This window comes from Durio zibethinus, chromosome 25 (genome assembly GCF_047325235.1).
Source record: "Durio zibethinus cultivar Kanyao isolate XHJ-2024 chromosome 25, ASM4732523v1, whole genome shotgun sequence".
Lineage (NCBI taxonomy): Eukaryota > Viridiplantae > Streptophyta > Magnoliopsida > Malvales > Malvaceae > Durio > Durio zibethinus.
In genome coordinates this window covers 5704600-5731209 of record NC_143186.1, presented here as the reverse complement: position 1 = coordinate 5731209, position 26610 = coordinate 5704600, and the positions used below count along the sequence as shown (strand labels likewise).

The window sequence follows — 26610 nt, the reverse complement described above, 5'->3', positions numbered from 1 at the left end:
TTTTTAAAAAAATTAAAATTAAGTAAAAAATTTTATATATGTTTAAGAAATTAAATAATAACTCTACATCATGTTAAAATATTATAAATAACTTTTCAAATAATTTTCAAAAATAGATTTATTAATCTATTTTAAAAAATAAAAACTTTATATTCACATAAATAAAAAATATAATTTAAAACACTTTTTATTTTTCTTTTTTTAAAACATATTTTATAGAACATATTTAAAATGAAAAATAAAGATATTTAATATTTTAAAAATAATTTTTGGATAGAAAATAATATGTTTTATTTTGACTAATGAGTAAAATAATATTTTTAATAAATTTTTTTATTCTTAAAATGTATTAAATTTTTATAAAAGAAATTTGAAAATTTTAACTTAATTTTAAGTTTTGAATATCTATTTTCTATTTAAAATAAAAATCTATCTAATAAGTTATATAATAACAAAAAAAATGCAAATATAAATATAAATATAATATTTTTATAACACATGTAAAATAAATAAAATTTTAAGATAGTTTCGTCTTTGATCCCTAAACTTTAAGAGAATTCTATTTTGGTCTCTCAACTATCACGTAAGATGTTAGTGCATGTAATCATGTGGTATTAACTGGCATTTTATCATCAATTTAGATGGTTTCATAGACGAAATAACCAAAATAAGATAACTTTGGACAATTAGAGATTCGATTAGAACTTTTTAAAATTTAGAGACCAAAATAGAATCTGAGTCAAAATTTGGGGATTACGAATGTTGTTGACTCTTTGTTACCCCAACCTCTAATACCCTTAAAATAAATGATGATATGGTAATCGATATTGATATAGATAACAAGTGACTATTATGTGACAATGATATAGCCACCATGTGTTATATTTTTAAAAAATAAAAATATTTTATAATTTTATAATTTTTGTAAAAATAAAATAAATTTTAATAAAATAATAAAAAACTAAAGTTATTTTTCTTTACAAATAATAAAAAATAATTTTAGTTTTTTTTTTTTTAAAATTATTTTATTTTTAAAATTTAATATTTTTATTTTTAAAATAATTTTATTTTTTAAAAAGTTATGATAAAGTAATTTTTTAAAAAACAATAAAATCTAATTTTTAAATAAAAAGAAAAAAATTAAATTTTTAAAATTTTTTCAAAAAATAATTTTTATTTTTGTTTTTTAAACACTTGATAGCCATATCATTACTACATAATAGTCACATGCCATTTATATCAGCTTTAACTGTTGATTTAACATTTATTTTAACAATGATAAAAATTATGTATAATAAATAAAAATAAAATTTAAATGTCACACTAAAAAAATATAATAATTCAAAAATTATTTAAGACAATTTATCCTCTTATTTAAAAAAAGAATTTATTATCATTGCATAAAATAACTCTATGGACATACTAGTTTTAAACCTATGCGATACACGAAAATATATTCATATATCAATATAATAAAATAAATATTTTTAAATGATAATATAAACTATGAAGTTTATGAATAACTGATAACTTATATAATTATTTTTATTTAAATTTATATATTTTAATATAATAAAATAAATTAATTACATATTGAATGTACTTATGCAATTACCATCAATTCTAAAGAAAACTCAAACTATAATTTATTAAATCCAAATAATCTCTAAACAAAAAACAATAATGTTTTCGATTTTAAGAAATTAAAAATTTCATTCTTAAAATCAATCTCACATATAAACTTTTTTCATTATAAATTTTTCTGTAAATTGTTGTTGAAACGAAGATGTAACAATTATTTCTCTAGTATTTCTTGCTATCTTTGAAATAGGTGTCATTTTACTTAATGAGCCAATAAATTTTACAGATGGAGGCGAAGAGATAGGTAAAACAGTAATCTATAATTTGACAATAGTTGAGTTATAATCTAGATTTTATAACTTTATAACAAACATAATCATTATAATAAGCTTATACATGCCTCTTCCAATAATTTTGGACATTTAAGCTTATGATCAAAATTATACACTTTATTCATTGTAAGTTTGGTACTACTTATCTCAAGATTATACTTGGTTGCCCTCGTCTTGAACACACAAATTTTACCTCTAAGATCTTCAAATATCTCTTGGATTTTATAATCTCCATTTTTCTAAATCATAAGTATAAATATATCATTCAATTAATTTGAATATTAAATAATATTAAAATAATTTTTAACTAAACACCTTAATAGATATTTCATAATGATCGTCAATATCTCTATTAATTAAATCCTTTGCTTTTGTATTGAACAGTATGAATATCTCCATTCTAGAATTATTATATATCTCAATATTCAACTTGCACCTATAAAAAATACAAAAATCTATAATTATAAATATAACATAATAATTTAAAATACTTTTATTATCATTATGGAATAATAATTTTCTTATATATCAAATATAAAAAATATAAATACTAATTACCTGGAAGTTGGATTAGGGACATCAACACTGCAGGAATAACATTGAAATTTCTTTAACTTTAGATAGTTTCTTGTTACACCCACATCACATATAGTATCAACTAAAAGTGGTATCAACTTTCATGATAGTGACTCTACTGATAAAAGACTTTCCCTGTATATACCTAATCATCTTTAAATCAATCATCAACAAAAAAAATTTTAAAAAAACTAATATCATAGTTAAAGAAATATAAAATATAAGTATAAAAAAAGAATAACATTTAAGCAACACAAACTAAGAAACGATGCAAAGTGAAAATCAAAGAGAAAATTGAAGTAGAGTTGAGTAGTGATCAAAAGATATAAAATTAGTGAAAAGTGATTAAAGATGCATTATTCTTAACCTGTAACTACTTATAAAAAGGTGTGTTGTAGGTTAATTAATAAAATAATTTTAAATTATGAAAGTTGATAATGAAATAATAAAAATTGTGAGTGAATAATGGTCTAATAATGGTAAGTTGATTAATATTGAAATATTTTATTTTGCCATTAACATTTACAAATCCATTAATTTAGAACAATAAAACAAATTATATTTATTGTATTTAATAATGGTAATAAAACAAATTAAATTTTAATTAAATCAATGTACATTAATATCTAGATTTTAAAATTATAAAACATTACAAATGAAATCAAATGAAATCCACATGCATTAATATTTTATCAAATAAAATCAAACATGCATTAATATTTTACCAAATGAAATCAAATGAAATCATATTTAATGAAATATAAATCTATCATTCAAATATAAATTAATAAAATATTTTATTCCATTAATTTAATTATGGAGAATTAATTTGATATATTTGCTTTCTATATTTATACATAAAATAATACATCAATTACTTAAATGAATACTATATTTAATCAAATATAAATGTATCAAATAATTAATTAGAGAATCAATTATTTTATAATTGTAATTGTTATATTTATTAAATTATTAATTATATATTGATTGATTTAATTTATCAAATTAAAAAAAATTTAAAATTTTAATACTTTTAATACGAATTGAATTGAGAGTGATTTAAAGTCAATAGCACAAATATAAATATAGTCAATTAATAAGATAATTTTAAATTATGAAAATTAATATTGAAATAATAAAAATTGTGAATGACTAATGGTCTAACAATGGCAAGTTGATTAATATTGAAATATTTATTCTGCTATTAACATTTAGAGATCTCTTAATTTAGAATAATAAAATAAATTAAATTTTTTGTATTCAATAATGGCAATAAAACAAATTAAATTTAAATTAAATCAATGTGCATTAATATCAAATAATAAAATTATAAAACGTTACAAATGAAAAGAAATGAAATCAATGTGCATTAATATTTTATCAAATGAAATCATATTTAATGAAATATAAATGTATAAATCAAATATAAATTAATAAAATATTTCATTCCATTAATTTAATTATGGAGAATTAATTTTGATATATTGCTTTATATATTTACGCATGAAATATATCATGAAATACATCAATTACTCAAATGGATACTATATTTAATCAAATATAAATGTGTCAAATAATTAATTAGAGAATCACTATTTTATAATTATAATTGTAGTATTTATTAATTTATTAATTATATATTGATTGATTTAATTTGTCAAAATAAAATTTTTTAAATTTTTAATACTTTTAATATGAATTGAATTGAGAGTGATTTAAAATCAATAATAAAAACATAAATATAATCAATTTAGTTTTTTGAATTATATTTGATTTAAAAATTTACATATGAAATACATCAATTACTAGATACTATATTTAATCAAATATAAATATATCAAATACCTTATTAGAGAATCAACAATTCTATAATTGTAATTGTACTATTTATTAATTTATTAATTCTATATTGATTGATTTAATTTGTCAAATTAAGAAATTTTTAAATTTTTAATACTTTTAATATCAATTGAATTGAGAGTGATTTAAGATTAATAATAAAAACATAAATATAATCAATGTAGTTTTTTGAATTATTTTTAAATTAAAAATATATTAAATAAAATAAAATATATTTATTAGATATCACGTGATAATTTTTAAAACCATCCATATATCAATATTTTAAGCCGTTCACGTAAGATTTTTTCATTTTTGTCAAAAACTTTAGCTTTTATATATTTATATAAGATTTCATTGGTTAATTAACGACCACGTCAATCTTCTTGTCAATTCATGTTATTTTTGTCATGTGCCTTCTTTTATTTTTGGTTTTTTTTTTCTTTCCAATGCTCTTCTCCTATTGAATACTATTGAGTACAGGTATATTTTGGTGTGAACACTTTTACTTTTCAATAATTCATAATATATATCAAACGGTTTAGGTGGATTTTTGAATTTGGATATTTATAACCTCTACTTCCATAGAAAATGAAAAACCAATTAGGAGGCGTTTGGTTAATGAAATCTTAGATTTTGAGAAAAAAAAACGATCTCGAAAAAAATATGATACTTAAAATTTTCTTTCATTTTCAGGATATCATGTGTTTGTTTTTACTCGTTTGGTTGGAGAGAATCTATGTATATTAATTTTTGTATAATTATCATAATCTCCTTAATATATATGATGGCAACTTTTCATTTTATTTTATTAATAATAAATACCAACATGACAAATGATGCTTTTAGCAACAAAGAAAGACATATTTTATTTTATTGTTATTTTTATTTATAAAATATCATCAATTGAGAATTTTGGCACTTTTTTTAGTAACAAAAATTGATAGAAAAAATTGTTAAAAAAATATCAATTAATGTGTTTGCCATTTCTTTTATATCATAGAAAAAATTAAAAATATTCCTTTAATTTATTATAAAAGATTATTTAAGGCCTATATAGAAAATGTTTTAAATAATTTTTTTGTAAAAAAATGATTATTTAAGGCTTTTTCTGTACAAAAATGACTTAAATATTCTTTTCATTTTTTTATAGTATAAATCATTTAATAATTATCCTTTAATTTATAAAAAGATGATTTAAGGCGTTTCTATATAAAAAACGTCTTAAATAATTCTTTTATAAAAATATTAACCTTAAACCCTAAAATATTAAAAAATTATTTAAGACATTTTCTATATATAAACGTCTTAAATAATCCATTTATAAAAATATAAAAAGATTATTTAAGACGTTTCTGTATAAAAAAAATTTCTTAAATAATACTTATATAGAAATATAGAATGATTATTTAAGGTATTTTCTATACAGAAATGCCTTATATAATCCATTTATAAAAATATAAAAGAATTATTTAAGATATTTTTTGGTTAAAAAACGCCTTAAATAAACTTTTTATAAAAATATTAAGCTTAAACCCTAAATCTTAAAATATAAAAGTATTATTTAAGGTGTTTCTTCATGCCAAACACCTTACTTACAATATAATTTTTTTTTTATATAAAAGTCTATAACTAAATTTCAGTCACTTTTAGATATATTTTTTAAAAGGTAATTATTATTTTATTAATTTTTATTTAGATTAAATTTGAAAGTAAGTTAATTTTTTTTTCAAAATCTTAAAATATCACGAAGAAAGTTGAGTTTTTGATTTCAAAACTTTAAATATTGTTAAAAATTTGATTTTTTTTATAATTAAATTATCTTTGAACCAAATATAAAAAAATAAATATTTATCATCAAAATTCCAAAAAAATATTTACAAATTTCTTTGAATCAAACCCCGTCTTATAATTTTGAAGTGTGCACACGGAATTTTAAAAAATTAAAATTCCAAAGAGTGATATCATCCTGCCGTCATTTTTTATAAAATGCAATCTGCAAATATGAACGAAAATACCCACTACCAAAAGCATGTGGACCGACGATGAGTCGGTCGATCGAGGTGATCTTAACCGCCATAACCGATGAGCAATCGCTCGATTCTCGGCCAAAAAGGTGTGATCAATTATTTTGTATAAAATTTAAGATAATATTAATCAGAATAATTTTAATATTTTTTAATTGACACAATTTGTGGAGAGTGGGTCCGACCTCCTCTCCTATGCCTTCTTTCTTGAGTTTTCCAGTGTGACCCTATGTAATTCTTATTGTTTTCTCTATTTCTTCTTTTCTCAAAAATATATATAAAATTTAGGTAGATGACTTCTCACTTCTTCTCCTTTATGTAGCCACCGGTAGCAGCGGAGCAGTGTGAGCTACAGACGGCAGACCAATTTCAGTCTCAAGAGGGTGGATCTAGTCCCTGCACGACGAAAACTGTCATTCCAAGCCCATTTCCGAGCTAATCAGTACCGGATTTGGTCTCTTAAGGGCGCGTGTCATAACTCTGGATCTAGCATCATTTGACTGATGGAGGTCTAGCCTGCGCCTTGGTTAGACAACCATTGCCGACAGGGAAGTGAAAAGGGGAAAGATGAATAAAAGAAAAAAATTTCTTTCAGCCAAAGGCAAACAGGCAAAACAAGTTAGACACATTACAATTATCCAAGATAATTCCCGGTTTTCCTTGTTCGTAGATTGCTTTCCCTCTCCTCAAGACTTTTTTAATTCCTCTCTTGTGATGCCTGCATGAATGATGGGATTTGCTTTTTATGAAAACAAAAAAAACCTCCTTTTGTGTTTTAGAATAATTATGAATTATATTAAATAATATATTAAAAAATTTTAAAATTTTAGTATCATATTAAATATTTTATTATATTTTAAAAATTATTAATATTATTTTTTCAACAAAAATGAAGAATTTTTTATTCATTAGATTATGCTTGCAATGAGAATTTTGAGAGTTTATTTGGATTGATAGTGAAATTGATTTTGAAAGTATTGTGAGAATTATTTGCAATAATAGCAAGATTAATTTTGATAGAATTTTAAGGATTTATTTGATATTAGTTTCAATGAAATAAAAAATAGTTGTGATAGTTTATTATAATGATTAGATTAAAATTAGCGGTATAAATATGTTTTGAAATATAAATATAATAATAATAATGAAAATGAAAATTTTTATTTTTATATTAAGATTGTCATTTTTCTTAAGATCCAATTAATAGTTGGACCGTTTATTCTCTACTCACAAGTAGAAGAGTAACTCAAAATAATTATATCATGAGGTACTAATCAAATTCATTTCATGTAGTACTTAACCTTAAAAACAGAGATGAATTTCATTACACGGAAAATACGGTGAAATTCAACGGGCCGTGGATCATTGAAGAGTATAATAAAGCAAATAGACAACCAGAGAAAAGGTATTGTTTGAGCCAAAAACAGACAGAAAACAGGCATATGACAAAGAAAGAGTAAAGGGCAAAAACAAAGGTTGGAGGTGATTTTTGCATTTGTAACCTAACGTTCAAATCAGTGAAAAGTAAAAAGAAGCGAAAGAGAAAAAAATGGGAAAGAGAGTGACGGGTTAGTTGTGAGAGAATGGAAAATATCTATATCTCATATGATGTGGCGGACAAGAGTCGACCTGGAATAGATCCCGCCGATATCGAAGTAGGTGGACCAATTGAAAAGTGGCATGTCAGCACATTGATCTGGGTGAACATGAGGACGAGTTTAGGACCTACGTCGTAGTACGATAAGTGCGGATTCGAGAATCTCGAACACTCACCGCTTGAATAATGTCTGGCCACGTCAGCTTGGCACAATGACAGAAATACTAAGGTCAGGTAAAAGATCAAAACGCCCATGAGCTTTTTAGATTTTTTTTTACTTAAAATGACTATTTATCATTGAAGTTTATTATATCTACATCAGGTATCCCCAAACTTTACATTTAAATAATGGAAAAAAGGGGGCAAGGAATTAACTTGCTTATCTATATAATTCAACGATTGAATTAAATGTTTGGGTGTTGATTTTTTTTTTCTGGATTTTGAAAAATGAATATCCAAATTTGTTTTTTCAGTGAGCAACACATGTTCATACAATTGAAAGAATTGTTCAACATCTTTGATGCGAAACTTTCAATTCACATGATTTACATTTTTTCTTGTGACACGACCACGTGATTTGTAGTTATACATTCATATTATAAGAAAAATATTAAATTCAAATGAAAGTAATAAAATATAAGAAATAATAATGAATGTGGCCCAAACAAAAGCTATAGTCGGATAATCGGTCGATTAGCACATTGACTGGCGTTAAAGAAAAGAATCATTCCAAATCGCGCGACTCTCGGCGACATCGCCCCGTCCCTGCTAGTTTTATAAAGTATATGGAAGGAAAAGGTTGGCACTATTCCAGTGGTAATTAAGACTCAGCAAAAAATCAACAATGAATCCCTCGACTCTGAGTAGGAGGAAGTCTCCCCTGTCGCTTCCAATTATAAAGCCCCGTTATCGAATTTCCCTCAGAAACCATCACCAGTTATTTTCGGAAATTTAACTCAAGGAGTTTGTCTCATATATATATATATATATATATATATATGTCTTTCACAATTGAATTCGAATGCAAATGTTTAAATTTCTTTCATTTACCTCCAACTTTTTTTATCCGATCAATTCAATAAAATAGTAAAGCAAAACCAAAAACAATGTTGCCATTGTGCTACTCTTTGAATGTCATAATCTTCTTTGAAAATTGACTACATAATCAATTTAAAAGGGCCCTTATTCATCTGGGTTAGCAGAAACAACGAGCTAGAGCATATACTTGATCACATACAAACCATTAGCTAGAGTATATACTTGATTGCATTGATCATCGTGATGCTGAGCAACCATTTTTATGAACTCTTGTTTGAGTTCCTATTAGGTTTCATGAAAGACTTCCATTTCTAACTGAAACGGAAATACGACATAACATCTCTAACTGAAAATTTATTTTGCACCAGAAGGAGGGAGGAAAGTTGAAATACCTATGCAACCGCATGAAAAGGCTACGATCAGAGATGGAAGAAATAAGTATGGAACAAAAAAAGATCAGAGAAGGGCAAAGACAAGTAAGAGAAAAATTTTAAACCATTGAATTGGAATGTGGTCAACTCCGCATGCAGACTGACCTTATAGTGCAGCAGAGTGTGAACACCCAAATCCGGCTTGATTTCATGTTCCAAATCTTGAAGGCAAGAGAAAACCAAGAGTTTGACAAGGCAGCCAAACTCACTTTTGCTCTCCCGTACTTCTTCGGTGCATGTCCTCTGCATGTAGTTCTTGTCAAAATTTGTGATCCTGTTGCTTACAACAACCTTTTCCATTTCTATTTATTGCAGAGAACTGATAGCTAGAGAGAATCAACAAAAGGAAACACTTTCAAATAAATAAAGGGTACGGAGGATGAGCTCTGTTTGTATCATCTCTAGTTAGATTACTGATAATTCTTGTTAGGAGATGACAATTACTTAAAATTGTATATAACCTTTTTATAAAGTTTATTAATTTAGCTATGGCTTGCTTGGTTTTGTATCGTACTTGACGTGAAGGTGGATGAAAGTTCTAAGGAAGACCAACATTTCAAATGCTGCTGTTGCATTCAAATCGTCGCGTTTGCTTGTTTTGGTGTAATTGGTGTCGCTCTTTTATGTTCCTTATGTTCTTCTGTGGTCATCGTCGTTACTTCTACTGCTTGTTTTTACCGTATGTGTTTTAGGGGATTTGATGTTGTGTTGAGTTTCCCTATGATATTTCTTTTTTGTTTTTGTGGTTAAGTGTTTCCTATATATTACTTCAATGATTTTTTTTAAATGAAAATTTGTATAATTAATGGGATACAATTGAGATTTTTTTTTTTTAAGTTACAATTTATTGGATAACTAGCTTACTATCTATGCGATACAGAGTTTAGTTTTATTTTATTTAAATTTAAATAAAAATACAAATTAATATTATTGAATTATTTATATATTCAATATATATATAATAAATAAATAATATAATTAAAATATCAAATCATAATAAAAATAAAGTTTATTTTTTAAATTTTGCTGAAGGCTATAAGGAATTATTTGTTCAATAATTACAGAGTTATCATATGATTTATATATTCTTTTTCAGGAATATTTGTGAAATCTTTTATTATTCTGAGGTTTTTTTAAGCTAATATATAAATAAAGCTTGAAATTATTACTACTTATGAAACTATCTCTGAATTATTTTTTTTAATTTTATTTTTTTATGAAAAATAATTTCCTTATTTGAAATTATTTTTCATGTTTCACGATGGGGATATGAATTGAGAAATTATTCATTCTTTGAATGTACAACTTGCACATAAGTTTCTGTTTATGCATATAACTCTATTATATCAATTAATCAAAATATCAATTTATTTTATATGAATGTAGAATTTGAATCAATAATCAGTTAATAGACAAAATCTATTACCTGATTAAGTGAAGAATTCTTATAAAAATAAAAGGTTTGCAGATAACACCGGTAAAAATATAAGAATATATGTGTTTTTATATATATATTTAAAATATTATAGCTAAAAATAATATTACAACTGATTTTTTAAAAAAAAAACTTACCTAATGAAGTGAATAGTAAATTTAATGAAATAGTACCTATTATTAGAATAAACATATTAGTTCCTATAGCAAGCATAAATTAATAAAAAGAGAGACTAAATTAATAATAGAAAAAAATATGTTTACTTAATGGGCATTAGGAAAGCTATATAGCTAAAAAATACCAATAATGAGGGTTTTCTTGAAGTTGTTCTGTATTTATATATTTTTTTTCATATTTCCTTTATGAAATATATTTAAAAGCTAAAGATAATATAAAGATTATTTACAAAAAATATTAAAGATATTAAATAATATTTTTAAAAGTTATGATAAATTTAAATACTCATATTAACTGTAAATAAATTAAAAATGATAAATTACTTTAAAATTGGTTTTAAATTGAGATAAGATTATGTTTGAGGTATAGGAGAAACTTTCTTGAAATTGTTTTGATATTTATATATTGTTTTCACATTTCCTTTGTGAAATATATTTAAATGCTAAAGATAATGTAAGGATTATTTATAAAAACTATTAAAGATATTAAATAATATTTTTAAAAGTTGTGATAAATTTAAATACTCATATTAACTTTAGATAAATTGAAAAAGATAAATTACTTTAAAATTTATTTTAAATTGAAATAAGGTGATATATAGGAAAACCATTCCTGAAGTTATTATGGTATTTATATATATTTTCACATTTTCTTTGTGAAGTATATTTAAAAATTGAAGATAATGCAATGAATATTTATAAAAAATATTAAAGATATTAAATAATATTTTTAAAAATTGTGATAAATTTAAATACTCATATTAATTATAGATAAATTGAAAAAGATAAATTACTTTAAAATTGGTTTTAAATTGAGATGAGGTGATGTATAGGAGAAAGAAATTTCATTAAAATTTAAATTGGTTATTTATTAAAATTTAAAATTAATAAATATCTATGTGTCATCATAATGAAAAATTTTAAGAATTATCTTATCTATAAAAAAAAGAAACTATCCATATAAGTATCCACATCAGCAATTGCTATTTGGTAATTATGTATGGTGTAATATAATATATATATATATGGTATTAAACATATTAAATAATATTTTTAAAAGTTGTGATAAATTTAAATACTTATGTTAAATGCAGATAAATTATTTTAAAATTAGTTTTAAATTAAGATGAAGTGATGTATAGGAGAAATTTATTAAAGTTGTTATGGTATTTATATTTGTTTTTCACATTTAATTTGTGAAAAATATTTAAAAGCTGAAGATAATGCAACAATTATTTATAGAAAATATTAAAGATATTAAATAATATTTTTACAAATTGTGATAAATTTAAATACTCATGTTAAATTAAGATAAATTAAAAAAGATAAATTAATTTAAAATTTATTTTAAATTGAGATGAGGTGATGTATATGAGAAAAAATTTTCATTAAAATTTAAATTGTTTTTTAGTTCAAATTTAAAATTTTAGATAATTTAATAATTTTTAAAATATATTTTTTAAAAATAATTTAAAATTAATAAATATCTTATGTGTCATCATAATAAGAAGTTTCAAGAATTATCTTACTTGTTAAAAAAAGAAGTTGTCCACGTAAGCATTTAAGTCAGCAATTGCTATATGATAACTATGTATGTTGTAATAATATATATATATATATATGATATATGATATCTATACTATCTACTAATTTATTAATGAAAATAAACCTTTTAAATGGAAAAAGAAAAGAATGTAAATCAATTTTTTAAATATTTCATATTTTTCTAATTTAATTAAAATGCTAAGAAAAGGATAAGCCACATGGTATCTGACATATTAAGCCATATGGTATCTAACATCTAGCATATTGTTATTTTTATCTTCAAACTTCTATCATGGTGACGCATGGCATTTTAAGACTTATTTTATTAATATTGATTACGTTTTTATTTTAAATTATTTGAATCTATCTACTCATTAACTTAGATATTAAAGAATTTATAATATTCATCAATTCAATTTATAGTGAATCAATTTATTTTGTATTGCGTGCCGTTTAAATTATGAGTATTCATATCTACTATATTTAATTATTTAGGAATTTAACCATTCATGAGATATTAATGAATACAATTAATTATAAAAGTGTATTTAGACTATTTATTAACTTCGCATTTATGGATTTATGGTATTTATAAACTCAATTAATTGTGAATGAATATATATTGTATTATTAAATTTTTGAATTTAAATTCATGTCTACTATTAAGTAAAAATAAATTAAATTCAAATTGAATAAATTTAACTATTTATAAATTTAATTATTTATGAATCTATGATATCTATAAACTCAATTAAATATATTTAATGTTTAATGTAATTTAAATTTAATATATTTATTAAATAGTTTAAATACTCATAAATCAAATCAACATATAAAAAATATAATATATGCAGCAACACGTGAGATGTGACATAATTGTTATATAATTTCAATCTTCATTTTCAATGTAATTCGAAATTTTCTTATATTCCACTTACACCAAATTTAAATAAAATTGTAGGGAGGCCAGGAATTATAAAGTATTATATAACAAAATATTATTTTCAACCCCAAAACTCTGAAATTCTGACATTTGACAGCATGACATAATTTTTTTTTCATTTGTCTTTTTGTTTTGGAGCCCTATTAGCTCAATTTATTTCTTGAAGCTAACATGTATCGTATTTTATACTATCAAATTTATTTGCATTTAACATTTGGAATTTAAACTCTTTTAACCAAACGTCAAACGTTTGTTTCACAAGGTAACGCTTCAGATTGGAATGAAAATCAGGGGGAAGTTCATTCTTCAGTTTCTTGAAATCCGATCGTTTTGCATTCCTCTTCAATTAGATCTTCCAATATTCTTTGGTATTCCTCAAAACCCAAATATGATGCACATTCATTTCATAAATTAAAATGTTTCAATGTCAACAATCCTTTTCAATTTTTAAAAATCCGTTATCTTCTTTCTTTCCACAAAACCATTTGTTCCTCATGTTTGTTGCAAGTGCAAAAATATAAAGGAAATTCTCCAATGATCGAAAGAAGTCACTTGTTTTAACTGTTATTTTGATGCAGCTTTATTTCAATCCTGCAATAGCGAAGATGCTTAGCAACATAAAGATAGCATAATAGATTATGTTTAATGATTATTTAAATAGAATAGGTCCTGATCAATCTCCTTTATGCTCTAACAAAATTCATTTTTGATTAGTTTTATGCTTTAAAATATATGATACGTTTTTTTTTTTTTTTTTATTATTAAATGTTCAAAGAGGTTGCAAATCGTTTTAGGACAACAGTGCGTTGCATACTTGCATGCCAAAATAAAGTTACATTCCTTTATAATTTTAGTTGTTTGATTAATGAATCATCACCTGTTGTTTGAAAAGGTGGAATTTCATTTTTGTATTGTCAAGTAATATGGATATGTGAATTATCATTATTAAGATATTTGTCTACATTGTTGCTTTTGCTTTTAAAGGTGCTATAGTATATCATTCATTAATTTTGTTGTCTTAGCATTGACAAGAACTACTTTATTGGGAGGTTTAAAATTGGGCTGCCCATTTTTTCAAGGAAGAAATTTTCTGAGAATAAATGGTAGCTTTGATAATGAACATTATTCCTGAATTTATGTATTGTAAATTAAACTTACAACTTTAATGTGTTATCTTTATGTAAACACAAAGAAATTTTTTTGCACTTTTATATAATTTTTTCTTTTGTATATACACCATGATCAATAAATCGCATATTATTACATTATTAATAAGTAAAATTGAAAGTTGAGAATTCCTTAAAAATAAATTGCAGTAAACTTTTATTATTTATATTTTGATAATTTAATTTTTAAAAATTTGTTTATTAATGATATGATAATCAGTGATTTAATAATAATACATATAATTAATAAAGTGATAATACGTCAAATATAAATTTTAATATTATATATATATATATTAATTTGCTCCCAGGGAACATAGCTTTTAAATAAGTCCAAGCATGCATGTAGTAAGTGCGCATAGGATAAGACTGCTATTTTTTAAAAAATAAACTTTAGCAAACACATAACCTATGCCCATATCGCCAACATCCCAAATTAGCAAGGGTGCCTTTGCTTAGCACAGAAGTTAACTATATCTCTTTTCTACAAAAACTTTGCTTTTGCCTGTTTTTTAGTTTATTTTAAAGGATCCCTTGTTTATATTTGCCTCTCCCTCCGTTTTCCTCGTTCCTTTAAGAACATTTTTCCTCAGTAAAATACCACATACCAACCTCCTGCTATGTTTTCTTCTTGTATATTCCCCCCCCCCCCCCCTTTTTTTTTTTTGTCCTTATGTCTGTCCCGTTTAAATGCCTGATATCAATCTGGTAACAAAAATGGAAAGTTTTTGGTAATTTGGCGATACGAAATTGAGACGTTGGAATTTGAAATGTTTAGAAGATTTCATTTTTCCAACTGATAAGAATATATTATTGATCAACAAGAAATAACACAACATTTGGTTTATAGAAGTACCGGCAGGACCTGACCCTTGGTGAGGGGGCCGGGGAGCTGAAGATTTGGATGATGGTTTACAAAAGTATTTCTAGGACCAAAACTAACAGAGATTTAGGGTCTGAGTTTGGTCCAGAGCCCGGCTTGCATGGTGGGCTTCATGTTTCAATCCGCCCGTAACCAAGATTGATCCTGGTGAGGAGCTACAAGCATCTTCTTCCGAAGTCTCTGAATCACAATTTGCTGAGAGCGAGATGGGATGCCGCCTGTCAAAGCTTCAGCCACTACCGGGGAGGAGGGGGGGTGGTGGATCAATCTGTGGAGGCTGGAGAGTAAAATCAAATCAGCCAGAGCTTAATTTCAGGCTTGGATAATATCCGATTTCTCATCTCTACAAACAACTGCAAGGGAAGAAAACGTTGAAGAGACGAAGTGATGGAGGTGAAGGTTTTGGTGAGTTTTTCCAAACTTTGTCAAGTTTACTTATTGTTTGATTGTTCCAAAGTCGTACATGCCTTTGTCATTACCAACGCATTTTCACGTAGGGTAGCGTGCATTTTCCTCGATCCATCAATTCTTTAATAGTATTGACGTGTCCAAAATAACTAGTCAAAGAAAAAGACACTCTCAAATTAACTTATTATATGGGAGAAATTATCAGGAAATTGCATGATTGTCGGCATGAATTTACATACGTTGATTTTTTCGGATCGAATTATGTGATTCAATTCATTTAAAAATATAAAACGAATCACGTTTACATCATTATTTTTTTTTCATATGATTCAGAAAGCCTTTCATAGGAAACATCCCAATCTTTTGCATTAAACATAGTTTCTCTCATTATTATTATTTTTTTGAAATGATAACTATGTCTTATGTCTAGTGATATCTGTTCAGAAGATATTTAAAAAAATGTGCAACTAATGAATTGTTCTCTCTCGAATTTAATAAAATAGTAAATTAAATGCAAAAAATTTATTTAGTAATTAAATAATCTTTAATCAACGTGCATAGATATCCGTTAAAGAGTTTTTTTTATTTTTTTTATTTGTCCATCTGTTTTTTAATATATTCATGACAACCATTATCTATAGGCAATTGGAAATTTATTAGTGTCGAAAGTTGTTGAAGATTTATATATTGTAAAGTACTACAAAATTGTAATAATAGAAAGGCATTAGGACTTAGGACTCATTCATTTAAAGTATTTGATAAAATAATAATAGAAAAAACTAGTCATGCACATTGCTTTTCTGAATACCGAAAGTGACAGCAATAATATAAAAAGTCAGTTGCCTGCAAATAAAGGTAACATCGATCGATGGATCGCTAGACCAAGCGAAAATGAACAACAATCGTTCGACTCAGCCGTTAAACCTTGCAGAATTGCACGATCAATAGAATATGGTGTATTCTTTGTCCACACACTATGACAACAACTTAAATTTTGATTTGACGATAAAATTTTGATTAAATTGATGAAAGTTGGTCGTGGATGAGTGCAAAAAATGGTTGGTTGTCGGTTGCTGGACCCACTGTATAATTAACATTCATCAATTTTGGTAGATAGATTAGAAAATTTTTTTTTTCAATTCAATTGCTTTTTATTTTAGTCATTGACCAAAAATTTTAAAAATATTTTAAAGTAATTTTCTTATGTTTATTGATTACAAAAGAAATTATGATAGGGCCATTTGAAGTATCCAAGCGTATTTTTCCCGCTCACCAAGTATATATAGGCTTTCCATTTGGGAGGAGGAAATGCAGTAATTCCCTACAGAAAACTGCAAACTTTAAAGCTCTTCTAAGGAAATAAAATAAAATGCCTGTGACAACTTTAAGTTGGAGGAGCTCCAAGTTCGCAGCTGCGAAAAAGATGCGTTCCAGAGAATCAAAGAGAGACCATCAGGTATATATCTCAATTTTGCGTCATTAGTTGTTGTATTTGTTATTGTTATTGTTATTCGGCATTAACTTAAATTATCATCATCAATGTAATTCATTTGAAGTTTTATTAAGTGTGTTAGGCTAAAAGATCCCATTCAATTAATTTATTTAATGTAAATGAATGTATAATCAAATTATAAATTATTTACATAAAAAGTAATAATTTAACGTAATTCAACACTTTATTTACTGACATTTATAGATAAAAAAAAAGATTTTATAGTTCCGGAGAATTACAAACACATTAAATCGATCAAAACTCAAACAATCACTCATTCCCATTGACCCTATCATTATCCTCTAGGTTCTATAAAGTATTTAAACACCAAACATTCAAATATATACACTCGTATGTACCTTTCATTTTCTTAGTCTTGTGAGTTGTGTACCCTTAAAACCTTATAACTATGCTCACCTCTTTCTCTTATACCTATTGAGACTTTCATTATTTATAAGACATCCAACTTACCCAAAAATAATCCTTCCACTCTTATAATTCTTATATTCCAAGTATTGTGTATCAAATAATATCTATTCAATCTCGAAAAAATCTCAAACAAAATTCTTACAAAATCTTTTGTGATTGATTCAATATTTTCAACAATAATTTTTTTGCTTCAAATTTGTAATTGTCTAGTTGTAATAAAGAATTATATATGAGTCCATTACTGATAATTAGAGAAGCTAATGATTTGACAACTTAATTGGTAAGGTTAGGTGTCCTTTGAGCAGATTTGGTCTCCAGATGGTAGTGAGATGTGATCCTTTTGCTTTTAGTGCTGATTTTGTTTATCAAGATCAAGATGTTAACTGCTATTTTATTGTGATTTCATTGCATGAGGTTCTTTATTAGAGTTGTATCAGTTGATTACAGGTTCTAGCTTTATCTAATATTATCTTTTGTTTAAGAAGTTTGGTTTCCTTTTTGGCGGATTGCTTAGTTTTTAGGGAATTTCATTTTTGGGGCTCCTCTGTTTTAGATGTATTTTGGACTACTGAGAGATTTTTTATCTCTCAATCAATAAATTTACTTAGCTTAGCCCAAAAAAAAAAAAAAGAAAAACTACATGATGTTGAACTGAGATTTGTTAATTGTAGTGCAATAATCTCCTTTCCTTTTGCTCTCATACATATTGAGACTTCCATTATTTATAAGACTTCTAATTTATCTAAAAATGATCTTTTTGCTCTTATAATTCTTATATTCCAAGTTTTGTGTATAAAGTAATATTTAGTCAAATCTTGAAAAAAGCTTAAACAAATTTTTTACTACATGTTTTGAGGTTTGAGTTAATATTTTTACAAAACGCTCTAAAAAGTAAGGATTTTATCAAACATTTTGCCTATAATTTTTTTCTTCAATTTTGTAATTGTCTAACGACAATAAAGAATTATATATATGAGTCCATTACTAATAAGTTTCTTCACCAATCCAGATTGGTTTATTGTAGTGCAATAATTATTTGTGATAAGTTCTGATAGATCTGTTATCAAAAGATTATCTATTAAGAAATTAACTTAATATTCAAATGCATTTCCACGTACATGAGATATAATTATACAAAAACTGACTGTTATGAAAATAAAATTTCTGATCAAGTCAAATACGTAGGCTATGCATTTTTTTAGTCGAGACTAATGTTCAAAATAGTAAATCAATGTCATGTTGGGTCGAATAAATTTGGAAACATCAAAGAGTTGAGCCATGCAAGATCTATACTACAGTAGCTGGTTGTTGTCCCTAGTATATAGGCAGAAACTTATATTCATATATAGTTGAAAAATAGCTTTAATGGATAAAATTGCCATTAAGTAGCAGATGCAAATAAAAGGCCAAGGTGTCTATGGACACCACCAAAAGTTTGGAAAACAAGAAAATTTGAAAGAAAATTTTCACTTTAAGAAAAAATTTTAAAATTTTTTCTTAAACATATCTTAATTCCTTAGCCATTCCATTCATTGCCCTTGCTTAATACCTACCAGAACCTATAGCCTCAATACGTAGTATCTAGTAAACATCCACTATAATAAGTGGACATTCCGAACAAAAAATTTTGGATTTGTCACTGTTAGCAGTTCTATTTAGTTAAAACAAATAATATCTTATAAGTTGGTTTCAGTTGCCTACTTACCTAAAATTTTTGTTATCCTCAGAATTAGAAAGATATTTGTTTAGTCCTCTAAACATGTATCAAAACAACTTGTGTTTAAATTTATTTAGTTAAAACAAACAATAGCTCATAAATTGGTTTCATTTACTTACTCACTTAGAATTTTTCTTATTCTTAGAATTAGAAGAATATTTGTTTAATCCTCTAAACATGTATAAAAACAACTTATATTTGGAATTTCAAATTTTGAAAATTGTTTCTCTTAGAAGAACTTTTGTTTTCTAGCAGAAGAAAAGAAGGCTGACAAACCTAAACTTGCGCATGAAAATGTTAAGAGTGGAGATGGAGGAAATAAGTGAAGACCAAAAAAAGATAAAAGAGGGGCAAAGACTAGTAAGAGAAAAGTTTGAAGCCATTGAATTGGAATGTGAGCAACTTCGAAAGGAGACTGTCCTCATAACACAACAAAGTGTTAGCACCCAAATTCGTCTTACTCTGATGTTCCAAATCTTGAAAGCTAGGGAAAACCATGACTTTTCCAAAGCATCACAGCTCACTTGTGTTCTCCGGTCTGTTCTCTTCACAATTTCATTAAAACTGCCAATTTTGACTTTCTTAATATATATAGAACTACTTCCATTAAAATTATGCTAATGTTACCTTTCGTTTTTCTTTTTACTACAGTGAACTCATAGCGAGAGAGAAGTAGCAAAAAAAGCTTTGATGGCTAATTGGTGATGCATGTTATCACAAATTAATAAATGGTGTAATAGTTTCCATTGTTAAACTTTTACTTGTTTATGGTATTTGAAGCAGTCAAAGTGTAATGCATGGTCACTAAAATTAAAAGTCTAGCACTCTATCAACAGATCGCATGACTATTGATTGTATTTTTTTTTTTTTTAATTTGAAAGTTTAAGGGAAATCCGAACATGTTCTTTGAACAAGAGAATTATGTATCAATTATTGTGCCAAATGCTTGTGTTAAGTCTAGGCATATAATTTGTTGTAAGGTGTTGTTAATTGGCTTTCCTTTTGATTGCTACTATTTATATTATTTGCAAGTGCACAAGATCGCTATCAAGTAATAAGTGGTAAGTAGAGTATCATTTCACGATGATTATTTATTGTAATTATTGGGTGTAAATCTAGTAACAAAGTTGACAATTTACTAGCCTTATATTTAAAGGATTGAAAAGAATGGTTAATTGAAAGTAAAAACAAGTAAATAAAGTAAAAGAGCAATTGTGTATATAGACCAAGAAACAACCATCCAACTATCATTTGGAGGTTTAATGAGTGGCCAAATATAACAAGAACACTAAAATGATTGAAAGCTTTTGAAAAAGGAAATATTGATTGTAGGCAAAAAATAAAAGAAAGCATAAAACACGATTTAAAAATTGCTTGTAAAATATCTTGAATAGAAAGAATGCTTGTATTAAGAAAGAATTGAGAAAGCAATTTTGTGTTGGACTAGTTTGTCACTCTAGCCAAGACTAAAAACAATTAGATTTAAGCTAGTTTATCACCCTAGCAAAAATCGTAAGAAAACCAAAAATACAAGAAAGAAATAGAAAGAAGAGTGGGATGAGAATTGAGTGATTTGCAAGTGAAGAGAGCCTCCCTATTTATAGTGGTAGGTTCAGCCAAAGCGAATTAGGATTACAAGTCTTTTTACAAGTTAAACTCTAAGAAGATTAAGCTTTATCTTGATCTTCAAATGTTGTGGCCAAACATGGAGTCTTCATTGATGGAGTGTCTTGGCCGAATGGGGCTTTTTGGAGTTAATCTTGATCACACATGTGTCATGCCATTCGTCATCTTACAATCTTAGTAGGAGTTTTGGCTAAAGTTGATTATCTAAGACCATGTATTTGCATCAACCATAGACTCTTAAAATAAATCTTCAAAAGTCCTTATTGCATATAAACTTTAGCCTTTATCTTTTGTGTTGCATTTATCTTGTATGAAAACTCTATCAAGATGATCAAAGAGTCTTCCTTTAATAAAATCTTTTCTTAGCCAAATATTTGTAGGAGTCTTTATCCAAGTAGGATTCTTCAATTACCAAATGCTTGTAGGATTCCTCATGCAAGTAGGATAGCCGAATGGATATAGAAGTCCTAGTGTAAATAGGATTGGCTAACTCCTCCTTATTGCATGGCTAAATATGACTTGGATTAAAATTAAACTAATCTTGTATAGAATTGCATGGCTTCACATAGCTTTCACATCTTATATGCATAAAACCTCAAGATCAAGAAATCACACATTAAATGCACCAAATTCAAGCAAATTTTCAAAATTTTAAGCTAAATTGGACTTATAAATTAGTATAATTTTTACTGCTATCACCTTTATTTGGGATAAATGATACTCATGTCTTGTGTTTGGATGTTGTTTTGTATCCCTTGCTTTGCTAAAAGATAGACTTTAGGTTTTCATGTGTTGACTTATTTTTAATTATCTTCTCTTTACAAAATTCAAACTTTTTTTTACATATGTTACCAAAAACATCCTTAAACCCCAAATATGTAATTCAGTGTTCATGAACAACCATCTTTATACATTTTAATCGGCTAAATTCTTAATTTAAGATTTAATATTTGGGCTTTTTCAACTATATCATCTTTAATTCGGTTCAATGTAGAATTAAGCATATTTGAATTAATTCAAAATAGGATTTCGTTAAAGAAGTGTATTGCATGCACGTTGAAATAGAATGAAGCAGAATAAATGTCCCTGGTTGGTAGGAAAATATGGAAAAATTGTATTTTTATTATATAAGTGAAATTATTTATTCAAAAATAATTCAACATAAAAAATAAACGTACTTTTGAACATAAAAAATGTGAAAACAAAACAAAATAATTTATTAAAGATAAAAGAAAAGGGGCTTTAGGTTTTTTTTTTTTTTTTTTTACAAAAAAGAAAAAGAATTGATAAAAAAATAGTGGGATTGAGTGAAGAATTTAAATTGGATAACGAATTTGTTAGATTAAAAATAATGTAATACCATGCTTGCTTGAGATTAAAGATGAACTTCCACTTAAGACATTGGTTGTAATCTTCTTTTCCAAGCTTTATGTTGAACCAATAATGGAGCCTTCAAAGAACAAAAGAATAGGCTTCAAAACATGCTACTAATGCTACTTTTCTTAAGATTTATTTAATCTCAATTAGTTCTAGTATACAAAAAGGATAATCAAAATGTCTATATGATACAATGAAGCCTTTTTTGATGTCACCTTGCATTTGTGTATGAAATTACTAAACACTCCTTGATGAGAGATAAAAATACCTATCTTTTATCAATGTTTTTTGCAAAAACAATATCGAAGATACTTGCTTCTAATTTGAGAAAGAAAGGTAGAAAAGTGAGAGTTTTCTAAATATGTACATCCCTAAATGAACTCACATTATCTATATTTATAGAGATTGAATCCTAAGGTTCTTTTTCTTTGATTGTGTTGTTTCAATCAACAATTACTTCTTTTAATCATACAGATCTCTTTCTAAATAATTTCAAACAAATTGGTTCATTTGAATTATCACACTTTTCATATCAAGAGAAACCATTTTTCACATTTCAAAAAAATTATAGTTTTTTGTTAAAGCAGTAAACTGCTCCCATAAGGTAGTAGACTTCCCCTATATATTTTCTATTTCCAGAATGCTCCATAAAACAAGGTAGTCAATTGCTGCTTTAAGGCAATTAACTTTTCTTAATTCTGAAACACTCAAAACTAATAGCAATCAATAGAGCAATCAATTCTGGTCATAGCAGTCATTTGCCCTATGGTAGATAGTCGACTGTTTCTTTGTTAAGCTTTGTTCGTACTTTTATGGAATTCGTGGCAATCGACTACTTTGCTATAGATAGTTAACTACAACATAAGGCGACTGCATGGCAGTCAACTTCTCTTATTAAGGCAACCTACTGCTCCTATAATAAGCCGTCTTATATTGATTTTTTAAACCTAGAATCAATCTTTTTGACTATGGAACATTACCTAAAGCTATTAAATAGCTTAATATGATTTCTTTTTATTTACTGCTTTCAAATTTTGAAAATATTTTCTTTTAGAATTTGTGTGGTGCTTTTGAGTTTTTTAAGCAAGAATTTAAGAAGACATTGAAGACAATTTTGGTTATTTTCTTTCCTAATTTTTTTTACTAATCTGTTTAACAATTGACTTCATGAGTTTGAAGATGAAATCAAGATTGCCAATGAATTATTTTGGCTTGGGTTTTCTTTAGTTTCTGTTCATATTTATCTTTGATTTACGATTTTGAGGATTTTTTGTCTTTTGACTTTTTAACAATATTTTTGAGGAGTTTTTTTTAGAATGAAAGAAAATCAAGTTTCAATTTTGGCTATATTCAGTGGTAGATCTGATATATGATCTCAGGGCCAATTAAAATTATATATATTTTTATTTGTTATGTTATTCAAATTCGAGAGTTAGTGTCACATACCGTATGTATTCAACAAGAATATATTAATTTTTTTCTTTATTTTTATATTGTTCAATCTCTATATTCACATTTATTACATGTGTGTCAAACACAGATACTTCAAAAAATGAAGATTCCAATGAATTAACATAATTTATCTAAAGTTTTATCAAATAGAAAAAAATGAAAAAAATCACAAAGATATGAGAAGATAAGTGCTAGCTAAAATAATGCACATTTGATATTTGGTTGAAAAGTTATAATCTTGTTGAGAAAACTAGAGAGTTAATTCGTTTTGTTTTTCTTTTTTAAGTTTATATGAATATGACTTATATTTATTACAAATCTATTATTTTTAAGAGTTTGTGAATAATGGTTGTAGATATAATTTTAGAAAAATAATAATATGATTTTAATTTCTTATAAATTACAATTGCTAAATTTAAATTAAAAATAAAAAATAAAATTAACAAATAAAATTTTAATGTGAGAGTTAATTAAATTAAATTTAAAATATAAAATAATTATAATATATAAAATATAATATATATTAAAAGATTAAAGAGTACTAGAAACAATTATTTATGCAATTGTTTTTCAACACCTGCTCGTATAAAAAGCACATCATGTTATCATATGAAAGAGTAATAAATATTAGGGCCAGTTTCCTTTTTTTTTTTTTTTTTCTATGAATAATAAATTATGAAAATTTTAAAAGTTAAAAATTTATTACCAACAATTGCTGATTTAATTTTATAAGCTGCCAATTTTTTAAACTATTATAACGAGCTCATTAACGAAACAAATGTTTAAATAGCTACTTGTTTGACTATCCTAACATCACATTAAAGCTGTCGAGGCCCCTCAGGTTCCCATGAGGCTCCGCCGCCTCTAGCTATATCGATGTTTTAAGGTTACTTTTGTTAGGAAAATGGGGTCTAGTCCCATGTAAGTGATTTTGGATCAAGTAAAAGCCATGGGCCTTGATCTTTTATTTTACACAGAGCCCTAACTACTTAATAAAAAAGAGGTGGGGTTGTTTTAGGTGTGTGTCAAAAAATCAAGCAGAGAAAGAAGAAAAGCCAGGAAAAGCAGAGAGAGAAAAAGGAGAAGGGAGAGTTGGTTGAACGAAAGTCGATCCGTGGTCCGATTGAGTTAGAACCTTGTCAGGAGGTTTATGATTCAGAGTTCTACATTCTGAACGGTGAAGATCGGGTTTGAAGCTCTCTAGGAACAAATTCAGGGTGTATTTGTTGAGTCACTTATTTGGTGAGATTTCTCCAATTGTTTCTCTAGTTGTTGATTAGCTCTAGTTTTAGCTAGAGAAGAACTTTGTATAACTATTATTTGATAGTGAAGATTTTTCTGGTGGTCCGTAGTTTTTTCCCTCTACACTAGAGGGTTTTCCACGTAAATCTTGGTGTGCTTTATTTTTCTCGCGTATTTGATTATTAATTGTTGTCTATTGCTTCTGTATTGTTGTGATTATTGCTTCAGGCGCAACAAGTGGTATCAGAGCGAGGGTTATTTTGAGACATCGATACAGAAGCAATCCAGGATAGAAGTAAATTCTGTTTGAGATCATGGAAGGTGATACAGGTTCCATGATAAAATTGACAGCATCGAATTATTCAATTTGGAAGCCTATGATGGAGGATCATCTATACTGCAAAGATTTGTATGAGCTAGTATTGGGTGATTCGGCTAAACTAGCAGATATGAAAGATGAAAGCTGGAAGAAGCTAGGTAGAAAGACGCTGGTTACAATCAAAAAAATGGGTTGATATTAGTGTGTTCCATCATGTAGCGCAGGAGTCAGATGCTCACATTGTTTGGAAAAAATTGGCAGCATTGTATGAGAGAAAAACATGTATGAATAAAGTTATGCTTGTTAAAAAGATTGTAACTTTACAGTACAGGGATGGATGATCTGTTACAGAGCGCTTGAGTGATTTTCAAGATATATTTAATCGGATGACTACTATGGAGCTTAAGATGGATGATGAAATGAAGGCGTTATTTCTTTTGGGTTCATTGCCAGACAGCTGGAATACTCTAGTTGTGACTATTCTTAATTCAACTCCTGATTATAAGGTGACATTGGAGATGGTAAATGACAGTATGCTTAATGAAGAAGCAAGGCGAAAAGATGTAGACCTTGGGAATTAAGCTCTAGTCACAGAGAATAGGGGTAGAAACATCGACAGAGGTCAGGACTCAAAAAGTCGTGGTAAGTCTAAACATAGATCCAAGTCTAGAGGTAAAGTGAAGTGTTTCCATTGTGGTAAGGCGGGTCATATAAAACGAAACTGTAGAATTTTAAAGCAAGAGCGAAAATATGAGAAAGGTAAGAGTTCAGATGATGGCAATGTTACAGCAGTGAATTCAGATAGTGATTCGGTTACTTTGATTTATACACATGGTGATTGTAATCATGTTAGTGATCCTGACATTGAGTGGATAGTTGACACAGGAGTGACATATCATTGTGTTCTTAAGAGAGAGTTGTTTATAACTTACAAAGCAGGAGACTTTGGTTGTACCAAAATAGGAAACAAGAGTGT

The 26610-nt window shown here is 26.3% G+C and overlaps 1 protein-coding gene and 1 long non-coding RNA gene across 4 annotated transcripts; both read left to right on the top strand.

The window, feature by feature from the left end:
• Window positions 1-6317: 6317 nt before the first annotated feature.
• LOC149511545 (uncharacterized) lies at window positions 6318-7027 on the top strand. The gene is made up of 2 exons (XR_016333792.1): window positions 6318-6447; window positions 6681-7027. It is a non-coding gene; the product is annotated as an uncharacterized LOC149511545 (long non-coding RNA).
• Window positions 7028-15048: 8021 nt separating this feature from the next.
• On the top strand, window positions 15049-20597 carry LOC111276077 (uncharacterized). 3 transcript variants are annotated; one of them, XM_022861852.2, is made up of 4 exons: window positions 15049-15977; window positions 17216-17436; window positions 19874-20154; window positions 20270-20597. In XM_022861852.2, exons 2-4 carry the CDS (start codon window positions 17350-17352, stop codon window positions 20292-20294), a joined length of 393 nt encoding a protein of 130 aa, XP_022717587.1. In that variant the 5' UTR covers window positions 15049-15977; window positions 17216-17349; the 3' UTR covers window positions 20295-20597. The 3 variants fall into 3 exon arrangements, with proteins under 3 accessions (XP_022717587.1, XP_022717585.1, XP_022717586.1); XM_022861850.2 differs by having other exon boundaries at window positions 19871-20154; XM_022861851.2 differs by having other exon boundaries at window positions 15061-15977; window positions 17204-17436; window positions 19871-20154.
• Window positions 20598-26610: the final 6013 nt, after the last annotated feature.